Genomic DNA, 13,025 nt, shown 5'->3' on the forward strand with positions numbered 1-13,025 from the left:
TAAGAAATTCTTTCAGAAGATTTTCTGAAAATTTTAAACATAGGCTTCTGTGTCCATATTCAGCTGAATGTGTATCTGCTTGTGTGGTGGCTATTAGCTTTAGCCATTTTAACAAAGATAAATTCATGATTATTTTGTTAGCATTCAGCAACTACAACTCCCATCATATGTATTTTCTATTTTATACAACTTTAATTCCAAAGGAAATATTGTACCCCACTACATTTGTTTGATTGCTGTAGTTCAGCTTAAAAAAGGATGAATTGGTTCTGACTATAGGCCCTGCACACAGGTGCTTGCAGATAATGATGTTGATCCTACCCGCTCAGGTTTACGACACATTTATGCTTCCCATCACCATGTACCAATAAGAATTAGAAAGTTGTAACTTGTCCCACACGAAAACTAACAGGATGGTGACAGAGATGTCAATCCACCCACTGCAGAGTTATAGATGCTAGTAGAACCGCGTCTACCTGAAGAGGGGACAGTGCTTCATTAATTTATTAATACAACATGCAGCTCTGTGCATTCCACATTTAGGTTGTGAGGCGTTCAGGTGTAGGATGTCGCCCTGCATCCTACCACATTAAAGCAGGCCCTGGAACAGGTGCAAGCTCACAGTGTGAATTTAAAGGCTGCTGCCTTCCTGCAAGCCTGGCTGTGCTTATTTATTGATGTTCCCTTCCATGCAAAGACTCTCTCTCTCTGACTGACCACTCCGGCTGCGTTGGTATGGTCTGAGGCCACTCCATGTGGATTCCATTACCACGGAAATCCAAGGGATAAAGACATCTCCCTCCCTTTGTCTTCCTTGGCTTTGTATAATCATTGTTTTCCCAGCTCATCAGCAGCTGGAAAATCCCATTCTCTATTTGCAATGATGATATTATTCCTAGGCTCTGCAGTGTGTATGATGCAAGATAAATTATTGAATAACTGATCTGACAGTAAGTAGCTCCTTTTCACCCCCCTTTGCCATCTTTGTTAATTATTTCTTTTCATCAGATCCTGTTAGGAGATTCTGTTTGATTTTATTATTTACTTACCTTTGTGTTTCTGGCTATAACTGTCTCTTTTTCTGTGCATGTATAGTTGGAGCATAAGAGGTGCTGCTGCAGAACTCATTACAAAGGCAAAAAACCCTCTCTGCTCTATGCAGTATGTGTGTGTATGTGTCTGCTCAGAAAAGACATGTTGTTGTCCCCTCAGTCCTCCTGTCAGTCTAAGCGCTCCTTTCTCTTTCTCTCTCTCTCTCTCTCTCTCTCTCTCTCTCTCTCTCTTTTCGGGTTTCCACTAGAGAAGCAAAGGATAAAATCCTGTCAAATCAGTGTGCCATCGGGGCCACATTATGTTTATTAACTCAAATTTCACAGAGTTTAAGTGACAGTAAGAAACAGCAACTGTGTGACTGTTGCAAGAAGGAAATGCTTAATAATTGGGAAATTAAATGCTTGAAGAGGCTGTATTGCGACAAGCTGCCTCCAGCTAATTTCATCTCTTATCCAGCTCTTTGCCTGCCTCACTCCCTAAGTCCAGTGATCGCAAACCTTCTTGGCTCAGCTCTGCACCAGCAGCAGCCCATTAACTACACCAGACTACAAGATCAAATCAGCCCTAAACCCTGTTAACACAACTTGCAGGCTCAGAAACAGATATTCTGCAATGTATGTATGACTGTCCACCACCAATTACATGGAAATTAAAGACAATAGGGTCCCTGGCTCTTTTTTGCAAGGTTGGATCTCCTGTACACCAAAGACCATAAATTGTATTTCTTTTTATTTACTTCTTGATCTCTTGATCTGTCTTAGGTGTGGTTCGGGTTATTTTGGAAAAATGACAAACATACAGTCAAGTTGCTGCAGTGATATTTGCATTTATTTGGTGAAAACTGGGTACTGAGGTAGCTCAGATGATGTGAGTGAAGAGAGTTGTAGCCTAAAGTACAATATTTTGAACACATGCTTGGTAAGACTGGGATTTTTGGTACCTAATTTTCTTTTTGGCTTTTTGTGATTTAAATGAGATGTTTGTGCACAACAACATACCGGTAGTGTGTAGTAGTAGACAATGTAACTGCATGACTAGAGAGCATGGCATGCTTTTATTGTGCAAATTTTAAGCGGAGCATTGAATATTAAACCAAAGAATTTTATTATTCAATATTTTAAAGTTATCTCTTTCCCGTGAAAAATGTCATTTAGGATGGGGTCTAGAGTTATTTTTTTTAAAAACAAGCAAGCGTCTGCCACTGGGCTGAGGTAATTCTCCTGCTCTCCAACAAAAATCTATTTAATTAAAGACCTCTCTTGACAGCAGTGGAGGTGTCGTATCTGCTGAGTAGTGACTGAAAAGAGTTGAGGACTGAAGAATGAATGACTTGTGAGGATGGGCTTTTGTGAATTATAGTATATTATGTTTGGTCACTGTCTTTGCAATGAATCAAAGCTGGAGTGGCATAAGGTCAGTTGTCAGGGACAGACTAACAAGCAGGCTGAGACATACAGCATTAGGAGGAGTTTGTTCCTAAAGCCCAGAGGATTAGTAATGTTAATAATGGTCTGCCCGGGCTAAATGAAGCCGGACCTACTGATAGGCCAATTAAAGGTTAGCTTGCATTGCATTACCTCAATTTAACCCCATTAGCAATGCAGCACATTGTATGGTGAACTGCTTTTGTGGCTATTAGGGTGCTCATGAGTTGCTGGCGGGGTGTCTTTTGTTCTGCAGACTTTGTGTTGCAGACTGCAACAGTGAGGGCAAGCATTGTATTATTTTTTCGATTTCTGACATTCTTTTGTTAGCTGCTAAAGTTGTTTAAAACTTGCATGCCATTTTTGCATTTCAGTTCTGTTTTTGGCTATAGTAATACAAACTTTAATATATAATATAACTATAATTCACATGTCATGTGTTTGTCTGTGTCCAGGTCTGGACTTCCATGAGGACCTGCATCGTATCGGAGCAAAGGAGGGTCTGAAAGGCCGCAAACTTCAGAAGGCCATGGAGAGCTACGCTTGGAACATCACTGTCCTGAAGGTGAGATGGACTGAACCACACCTGGCATGTGGCCTTCAGCGCAACAAAGACACGGATATTATTTTGAAGACTATAACTAGCTGGATAAGCAATCCCTGTTGTTGAGATTAAACTACATGGTGTCTTAAGATAGCTCTCTGGGCTAATTGTATTTGCCTCCTCTCTAATCCCTAAATCTCTTAATTAATTACTGTTGATTCCAAGTTCTCTTTTTTCATTTGATGTAACTATCTTGACAAGACTTGATAGGATTGTTCACACTCATTTATAGACATAAACATGCTGCTCTGTTAGTCTTCATAAGGGTACATAGAGCCCCCAGGACATGCAGTGAAGATGATGCTCTGTAAAATGCATTCTTGACTCTGACAGGAGGAGATAAGGTTGCCCATTGCCCTCATTGCCTCTATGAACACCACTGGTAATGCCAGCACTGATAAAACACCACACACTGCTCAGACCGTGCTCTGCACAGCGGGCCTGTTTTGCTAAATAAGTACAGAGCAGCCCGGATATTTTTATCTTATCTCATCTCATCACCCTGAAATCATCTAGTATTGAGTGAAGAAGCTCCCCTGGCAGAGCTTTATGCTTGAGTTTGAGGTTAGGTAGATGTTGATTGTTCTTCGCGTTTTCACGTCTATCTTATCAGATTGGTCCATCGATTCTGAAGATTAAAGCTCCAACATAATAAAGATGGCGAATGATAAATCTTTCAATCATTTTCCAGTTACCTTGTTAATAGTTTTGTCTATAAAATGTCAGAAACTGTGAAGTATTACCATTACAACAAGTACCCACAAATCAATGTGACAGATTGCTTGTGTTGTCCGAATAACTTTCAGGATGGATTTAATTAAAAAATTATATAAAACAGTAAATCCTCAAATTTAGGAAGCTGGAAACAACTAGTTGATAAATTACCTCACTAATTAATTGACTATCAAAACTGTTTCCACTAAATTTTTGACTCATTGATTAACTGACTAAACACTTCAGCACTAATAAATGAGTATTTGTGTTCTTGCTTTTTTTCTTGCACTAATGCAGCAGCTGTATGTGCAACAACCGGATTTATCTTAATTAAGCTTCATTGCACTCTCCACAATTGGGAAACGCATGTGCTTAAGTAGCATAACAGATGGACACCTAAACCTAATCCCTGCCTCACCCGCACTCCATATACCCCTAAACTCATCCAACTCCCCCCATCTCGCCTTGTCCCTCTTAACACACACTTCCCTCTTCCTAGTCCTCTAATTTCTTCGTTGAGCCACATTTTTTAACATGAAGGCATCTTGGCATGCACATGACTCTTCCTCCTCTTCCTCCTCCCATTCTTCAATTGTAATTTGTGTTTCATACTGAACATTTGGTGCAAGCCTGGTGCCTGTTTGCCAAGGCTGGCAGCCATGCCCAGTTATTTCACCTGTCAACCTCTCCAGATCCTCAGCAGGCCGGGAAGCTCTCGCTGGTAGATGGTAGGGAAGCTGTGAGGAAGTAAAAGAGAGAGAACTAGTCGTGTCTTCTCTCTGTCTCTCGCTCTCTGATTCCCAAAGTCCCTCTCCACCCTTACTTTGACAGTTGCAGTCACATCAGAGCTGTCATGGTGAATGAGGGTATTTGCCCATTTCTACCAGTGATACCACCCTGTCACTCACTCTATCTTCCTGTCAAGACAAAAGCAAAATCATAGAGACAGAAACAGAGGCTTTGAAGGAAGTGTCACACATATTGTAGCCCTTTTTAAGAAGAATAGCAGACTGTAGTGTTGTTTGAAGCATTTTGGAAGTGGAAACTTATTGAGTCGATAAATTACAGTTTAAGTCGAGATGCATGGCTCTCACTCCTACTCTGGGGTCACATTGCACCTTCTACTGTCTACAACCTTTAAATGATATGCTGACATTTTATCAAAGGGATGGAATGATTATGCTAAACGAGGAGGAGATTAGGGTCAAATTTAATGAAGATATAGTTGATTTGGTGGTTGCCCTTGCTTGGGCTTAGGACCCCGTGGATAGCTTTAGGCCAGCTGTAGGGGTGAACGTACCCGAGTACAAGTGCCGTCGTGATTTGGCTCTGGCAGCATAGGACAGGCTTCCCGCTGTCTTATTTTATGCCTGGTGAGTCATGACTTACATAATTTTAGTATTTTTCAAACATATGACTTATTCATGCTTGTGGTTTGCGTGCTGAAGTGGCTCAGGTAAAAGGCCACTTGCAGCATATTGACATCACCTGGGAGTAGAGCGTTGGGGGCTGTGTGCAAGGGCAGCACCTTTACTCATTCTGCAATATGTCAGACGGCTGTGCCTGCCTTGTGGCACAGGGGAACTTTATCCCTTTTACCATTTACACTTCAGTCTGGTGCAGAACGGGTCAGCCTGTGCCTCTTCACACGGATGTTAACTTAACGAGCTGTCACAGCGGGTCAGACGGAGTCCAGCGTGAAGTTCAGTGGGAGGGAGGGGAAATATGTAGATTCACAGATGAGAAGGCAACTGCTTTCAACTTGCTTGTGAACAGATGTTGGAGGGATGGTGGTGTAAAGAACATGTTGGAGAGAGAGAGGATGCTGTGGCAAGGAGAGGCCTGAGGGGAAGAGTCAGGGATTTAAAGACTATAGAAGTGGAGAGAGTTTGTAAAAGCATGTGGTCAGATTTCTTTTTCTTTTTTTTTCTTCTTTTGGCCAGTTCTAATAATATAAGCACCTCTCAGACACAGAAATAACCGCCTGTGGAGAAGACTGTACCACATTTCCACATGGCAGAGACAGTTAGCTGAAGGAGGCAGGCAGCCATGGCAGTGGCCCAGATTGACTTGACAGTGCCGTAAAGCAGGAGGCCTGCCCTGACCACTTCCTCCACATATGGCAGGGATTCATCTCTGGGGTGCTCCCAAATAAAGAGCAGAAATGTAGTATAAGATTATCACCATATGACAGTACTATTCACCAGCTGAGAGGAGCAGTAAGAGGGGGCTGGCAGGCAACCAAAGGCCTTTGTTCAGTGGCTTTATACTGCCCCCTTCAGCATATTATTAGTTAATGCACTCAGGAAAAAATATTCTGATGCCACCAGATTTGTTCCCACTTTCATCTTTTTGAGACCTTTGAGATTAAAATCAAAAGAGGCCAGGCCAAAAAGGTGGAATAGAACTACATTATGCTATCTAACTAAGATAAAGCAGCCGTGTTTTCTTCAAATCTGATATTATTATGTGTTGTTGACTGTGTGTTGTTGACAAAGCGGTCTCCTTCTGTCTCAATTTCAGGGCCAGGCAGACCTGCTGAAGCACGCTAAGAGCGAGTCACTGGACACTCTGCGCCAGATCCACTGTGCAGCTCAGTCCTGTGGTCTCAGTAAGAACGGAGCATCTTCTCCCCAGCTCCAGCACCATCCTCACCACCAGCCACAGCAGGTCCAGATCCAGCAACAGCCTCAGGCCAAGGCCCACCCACAGCCCCCGCCACTGCACCAGTCCCAAACTCAACCCATATTCCAGACAGCACCTCAGGCTTATCTCCATCCCCTTCCCCAGCAACATCCCCAGCTACCAGCTCTCCCTTTGGTTCAAACTGTTTCAAAACCTCCGGCCTATCCTCAACCCCCTCCCATACCCCAGTCCCAGTTCCAGAGCCAGCAGCAGAGGGCCGCAGGCCCTCTGGACGCCATCCCTGAGAAAGAGATGGTCGGTGACAATCCTGCGGGATCCTGCTGACCCGCAGCCTGTGCCCACAGAGAATCCTACCCAAAGAGAGACAGAGAGAGCGAGATAGGGATGCAGAAGCAGATAGGTGTAGAAGAAAAAAAGGAAGCCGGTAACGAAAGGGAGATGGAGGAAATGGCAGAGAGAGTCAAAGAGATGATGATGGTGAGGAGGACTCGTCGTGTTAGAAGTGAGACACAAGTCTGAGAGGATGTGTGAGTTGGCCAGAGCACTTAAGGAGAAAAGGAGAGACCTCGCGCTTCAATCACACATTTCTAAACAGGGTGGGAAACTGGAAAGATAACGTCTACTTTTCTAGTGGATTTGGAAGAAAATCTTCCATCTGAGCCAAGAGGTTAAGGTCTCCTCCGTTTTCTCTCTTGTTAAAAGCCAAAAGGGTACCAGCTGGTAACAAACCTCTGCTATGTGTTTTTTGCATAGGAATATATTAAGCGGTTGGATCAGTGAGTTAGATATGTCTCTCTCTGGGCAGTTCTAGTTACATGCCCCTCCACTATTTCGGTACTCTAGCTCTGTGGGTACAGGCTTTACCTCACATTGGCATTTTCTGCCACATTTCTTGCCTTTTCATTTCAGAGACTCCTTGGCTTGTCTTTGTTTTCTTCATGCTTACACTCTTCCTCTTCCATCTTAGACATATAGCTAAGTTCAAATCCTCACTCTTTTCAATGAAGAGGATGCCATCTTCATTTTAAGTGCACAAAGTAGAGCAGCTTGTCTAGGCTGAGCTCTGTAGGAGTCACAACCACAAACCAGGGAGCTGTAAAGCTTCAATACAAAAACAAACTGCACCTGTTCATTTGTTCAGTCACATCGATGCATCCCTTGCTGGTGTCAATCTCCATCGAGCCCCCACACATCTCCAGTGTCATTCCTTAGGATTTAAGTTCAGGGGTCTCCTTGTCTCCTCCCCAGGGGGCTGTGTGTGTGTGTGACGTTACGTGAGTTGGTGTTTTGGTCCCCAGGGTGGAGCTAGCCCACGTCCGTAAGTGGCACAGCTCCTCAGCCAATCACAACTGGAATATTTGACCCTGCCTGTTAGAGGTCAAAGGTCAACAGGAATATGGTACTGCTGTCAATAAAAACAGAATAAAGTGACTATAGATGTAAACTGTATGTAAATGTACGAAAGGAACATATATTGCTATAATAATTCTTGCAGACACGGATATTACTGATTGATATTATAATAATTGTTGTTAGTTCTATTGATATTCTGATTCTTTTTTTAACATTACTTCCACATTTACAGTGATTTGACACCTGTTGTTCTGTGGTGCAGATCAGGACAACCAGTGCATGTGGGACTGGAATGAGGGATTACGGGTTAGCGCCACAACACAAGGGTCAAACAATAACCTGACGTGTGTTTCACTGCAAAGTGAGTGTGGATTCTGTAAAAGCTCCTTTAAGTGGCCCATTAAAAACTGGCTTCATTGTTTAACCTGCCTGCTCTCTTTCATTTATCTTTAATGACTTTGATGTAAAAATATGCCTGCTTCATAATTTGACATGAATTTCAGCAATGTATCAACCTGGAGTGACATTTTACTGAGAATGCTTTAGTTACGCAGGGTTCAGAGAATCACTATGAGTGAAGAGACTTTTTTTGAGTGCATTCAAAAAGCTGTTGCTAGCCCTTTAGAGCATTTTGAAAGCAGCTTTCACAGTGAATCTAAGGCAATCAATAAAGCCTTCCAAAAGCTTTATTGATTGCTTTTGATGCACTGTGATGCGCTGTTAATTCTCCTGATGTAAAATTATTTTCTTATCAACAAACAAGAAGTAGGCCGTTTGTTGTATCACACACGGTTGTCTAGTTAAAGCAATGCCCCCTGTTGTCCATAAGATGGCAACAAAGATTAAGTAAATGGCATTGAGGATGAAAGGATGAAAAACAACAATCTGAAAGTCAATAATAGCGTCTGAGTGATGTTATGTTGACTCATAAGAGGGCCAGTATTCTACAGTTTAGAAAGCAGATCAGGGTGGGAACAGGGTTGTATGTAAGTGTTACTGGCTACGCAAAAGAATATTTCTAAAGGCCTCTGTTTTTTTTTCTTCAATTAAAAATCATCCTACTTCAGCTTTTGGGTTCTGGTTCAGCCGTGGGCCCATCAGCACTGTTGACATGGCTAGTGAACACTGTAGCGTGGGAGCAAGAAAGACTGTTCTGCATGTGCCAATATGGTACCTTTTGTATGAGACAATAAAGCACATAGAATCTCATTAGCATGACTTTTGAATGAGCTTGTCTTTGTAACTGAGAAAGGGCATCTGGGCTGTTTCTATATTTATATCTTAGAACTCATAGAACACATTAGCTAATTAACTTCTGTCCCTCACAACTCATTAGAATGGTATGTAATCATGAACCTTTGGCATGCGGCCACAAAGAAAATACCTCCAGTTCATCAAAGGTCCAGAGAAGTGCCTAGGAGATGATCTCCCACAAGAGGCTAATTAATGGCAGCCAGCAACCCTTCAAATGAGAAAGGAGCAGAAACAAGAGAATTTGTGGTTTTGTGTCATGTTTGTGGTTGGCCTGAATGACGTCCATCGGTGTGGACATCACCAGAGATATAAAAGACAGTTGTTCTTCCCCTGGGGAGATGAGAAAATTAGATGACTCCCCTTCATACAAGCCAGAAGATGACGTGGTTCCGCGCTAACTTCCAGAAAGCTACTGGGATGGACACATCTAACAGGGTAAGCTCGAGTTTGATTTTTTTATTTAAAAAGTAGTGGAAAAGATATTTTTTGAAAGTGCAAATTCATGGTTTTAAAAGTTTCTTAAGGGAGGTTACTCATTCATGAGTTTATAAGATGGGTTTTTCTCCAGACTCATTTTCTATAATATTTTCTAAGTATTTTGATAGATTTGTTGTGTGTTGTCATTCTTAAATTTATGTGAGAAAACTTAATGCATTTGTTATGAATATTTGTGTAACCTGAGCATTTTACACCTGATATTGTTTCACTCTGTCACTGAGACCCTATGGAGCACGTTCACATGGTGAAAACGACAGTTCTTGGGTTGGGAACTGTAGGGTATCCTGACAAAACTTCTTTGGGACAGACTTTTCGCTTTTCAGTTACTTTCCAAAACTGGAACATTTTTACAAAAACTTCAAACACTTTCTGCGGGGTAATCAGGCATGTACTCATGGGTAATCAATGTCTTTACATAGGAATATATAAATATTTATATATATTATTTATATATATAAATATATAATATGTGTCCAGAACTTAACCAGATTGCATGTATGTACATATATGTATAATGTACATTTTCAATGATGCATTCACTGCATTCCATTAGATTAGGATGATTTTATTTATGCAATGTTACTTTGACTAGAGATTAAGGTTTTAGCATGTATAGGTGGAATTAATGTCAGTATAATGAGTATGATGTAGATGCAGTGATTCATGGATTTATGCATGGGTAAATAATTGTGCACAGTACCATTATCCCAACTGCTGGTCATGGTGATACTCTCTGCATCAATGTCAGTATCAACTTATTGGAAATGCAGTGATTCATATTCTTTATGGATGGGAGATTGCATGTCCATCTTTGATTCACTCCAATGCATCAATCAATATTAAACATATTAAGCAACATGTTAAGCATATTGTCAGTAACATATAAAACAATTAATATTTACACTTCCAACACATGCAGATAAAGAATTCTCTTTTAAAAAGTGTTTTAGGCCTACAGATTGTATTCTTGTATCAGTTCATTTGGGCGTAAACTCATCTCTTTTGCCCAGCAGAAAGTCCTGGTGCTGGTTTTGATGTTGTTGCTGTCTCAACTGGCCTGTGATGCTCACAGTGTGTCCGAGTGCTGCAGACAACCATCTCGCTCCTGTCGCCTCTATGTGTTGCTGTGTCGCTCTGGCAGCAAGACCTTTGGAGGACCTCTCACAGGAGATGCCGCCGCTGGCATCCTCACTCTTGGTAAACGGAAAGAGAATGAGGATCGCTTGCAGAGTCGCCTCCATCAGCTCCTCCATGGCTCCAGGAACCAAGCAGCAGGGATTCTGACTATGGGGAAGAGGACTGAAGAGAGGGCTGGAGAGCAGTACATGGACTGGATGGCTCGGTCAGGAACTACCATCGCGACGCCCCTACCTGTTTTAAGTTAAACAGTAGTATAAGCATAGTGGGACTTTTAAAATCTAGTTTAAAAAAATAATTTTGTGATTTTCTTTGAACTGTGCCTTTTTGAATGTGATATGATGTGCTTTTGCAGATAACATTATGAAGATGTGTAATGTTGTACATATGTAAAACACCTTGTGGTGTAATAAAAAATATATAGCTGACATCATGTCTTTAATCATTCTTGGGTAGATTTGTGGGGCAATGTATGTATGTATATGTGTATAGATAGATAGATAGATAGATAGATAGATAGATAGATAGATAGATAGATAGATAGATAGATAGATAGATAGATAGATAGATAGATAGATAGATAGATAGATTTTATCAATCCCCAAGGGGAAATTGAGTCTTCATAGCAGTCAGGTACATTGAAATACATTAAAAATACAATAGAATAAGATACATGTACATATATTTATATACAAACATTGAGAGAGAGAATGAGAGAGAGATGGCCATTCCAAAAGTAATAAAGTAATAGCAGTGTTATCAATTGGCTCTTCTTTCAAACATTATTAGTACTGAGTATTCTCACAGAATCTAATCAAAACTACACAATCTAACTGATGATGAACTACATGAGTACATGAACAATAATTACTTACAAAGGAAGTAAGAAGGAAAACAGAAATTATTATCTTACAAATTATATTTAATATGATATTACTTATTCAAACAGTAGGGAGTGTATGAAAAATATTGGATGGGGGGGGTAATATTTCTTTTTGATGAAGGGAGGGTAATTGGATTGTTTTGGGAGAGCAAGGCAATGTCTTTTTCCTTGACCCAGAATTATATTTCATTTCATTTTGTTGTGTGTGAGATTTACTGAAGTAGATAGACTAAGTAGATAAAAAATTCCCTTTGTTCACAGAAGATAATCCTGCCTTTTACCATATGCCGAGGAAAACTTTCATGTCTCTGTATCTGGTCAGTTTTGAGAAACAGTAGATGGATCTCTCTCTCTTGGTAGTAGGGAATAAACATTATTACTCTGAAGGGCATTACATTGTTTCACTTGATTCAAAAAAATAAAGAAGCACTACAGTAACAGTAAAAATTGTTAGTCCATCAACACATTCAACGTGAAATTGCTTGAGTTGGGGTTTTAGAGGGCGAGGGTGTTGCACTTTTTTCTCAGGAAAAGGGAGGGTTCAAAGCAAATACATGATCCAATCCCCCTCCCCACCCCAATAATTTGTGTGTTGACCCTTGCACTGAATCAAAGCCCAGCATCTCAGCTCACACCCAAGAGCCCATCATAGTGTGGGAATAAAGAGGACCACAAGATGGTGCTGATATGATAAAAAGTGAGAGAGCTAGTGATACGAGTGACAGAGCTGATGTCCTATCCAATAGGATGCCTATGCTTCTTTTGTAAAAGATATAAATATATTTGTTCTATTTCTGTTTGCCCTGACTCATGTGTGGTACTCTGTAAACAAAATTGAGTGTCTGTATTTGCACTTGCTAACCAAGATATTCAATTTGATTTAAGAACAATTGTTGTTTAAGCCTTACATAATAAATAATCCTTGGGGTTCAAAACATTGCACTTTTAATGCACAAGAACACTGTGAGAAGAATATTATTATTCATACTGCAGGCGTTTTTCATATTCCCTCTCTCCGTCAAGCAATTAATTTTGTTAATTTTCCATCAAGGTTTGTATATCTGTTCATCAAGTTCCTCTCAGATGTCTGAAATGGCACCTTTGTGTTTTAAAATCTGCCTTTTTAAATTTGAAAATAATCACGATTTTCATGTTGAATAGACCCAACTAACAAAGACTAGTTTCTGCCTGGGGGTGTTTTATGATGCTGAATGAAACTTTCTGTTCCTGCCCACAGGGTAAATGGATAAAATAATCAACAGCTACACATTGCAGAAAACTATTGAGAATCTGGGATTACTGTAGCTGCTGTGGAAACGTTCCTGAATAAAGTATCTAGCATAGTATCATGTAGCAGCTGCATGATACCCACACTTACACACGTTTGTGTTTGTTTCTTTTGGGTACATTTTTATTGATTTTCCTCTCCTGGACCTTCCACTAATCCCTGTGAGAGTAG

General features: G+C 40.8%; 2 protein-coding genes across 2 annotated transcripts in view; both read left to right on the top strand.

The window, feature by feature from the left end:
- Positions 1 to 8,218, top strand: part of plcl5 (phospholipase C like 5) — a 60,103-nt gene extending 51,885 nt beyond the window's left edge. Inside the window, exons 5-6 of the mRNA XM_051387357.1 lie at positions 2,933 to 3,042; positions 6,319 to 8,218. Of these exons, the coding sequence (XP_051243317.1) occupies positions 2,933 to 3,042; positions 6,319 to 6,765 (557 nt within the window). The 3' untranslated portion in view covers positions 6,766 to 8,218. The remainder of the gene's footprint in view (positions 1 to 2,932; positions 3,043 to 6,318) is intronic.
- A 126-nt stretch (positions 8,219 to 8,344) lies between these two features.
- On the top strand, positions 8,345 to 11,113 carry hcrt (hypocretin (orexin) neuropeptide precursor). The gene is made up of 2 exons (XM_051387394.1): positions 8,345 to 9,483; positions 10,560 to 11,113. Exons 1-2 carry the CDS (start codon positions 9,400 to 9,402, stop codon positions 10,929 to 10,931), a joined length of 456 nt encoding a protein of 151 aa, XP_051243354.1. The 5' UTR covers positions 8,345 to 9,399; the 3' UTR covers positions 10,932 to 11,113.
- Positions 11,114 to 13,025: the final 1,912 nt, after the last annotated feature.

This window comes from Dicentrarchus labrax, unplaced genomic scaffold (genome assembly GCF_905237075.1).
Source record: "Dicentrarchus labrax unplaced genomic scaffold, dlabrax2021, whole genome shotgun sequence".
NCBI lineage: Eukaryota > Metazoa > Chordata > Actinopteri > Moronidae > Dicentrarchus > Dicentrarchus labrax.

Excerpts from the sequence above, each read along its gene's own strand:
- hcrt (XM_051387394.1), top strand. The coding sequence starts at position 9,400 with ATGACTCCCCTTCATACAAGCCAGAAGATGACGTGGTTCCGCGCTAAC. Across the intron at positions 9,484-10,559 it reads GGATGGACACATCTAACAGG|AAAGTCCTGGTGCTGGTTTT; the intron begins GTAAGCTCGAGT and ends TTTGCCCAGCAG.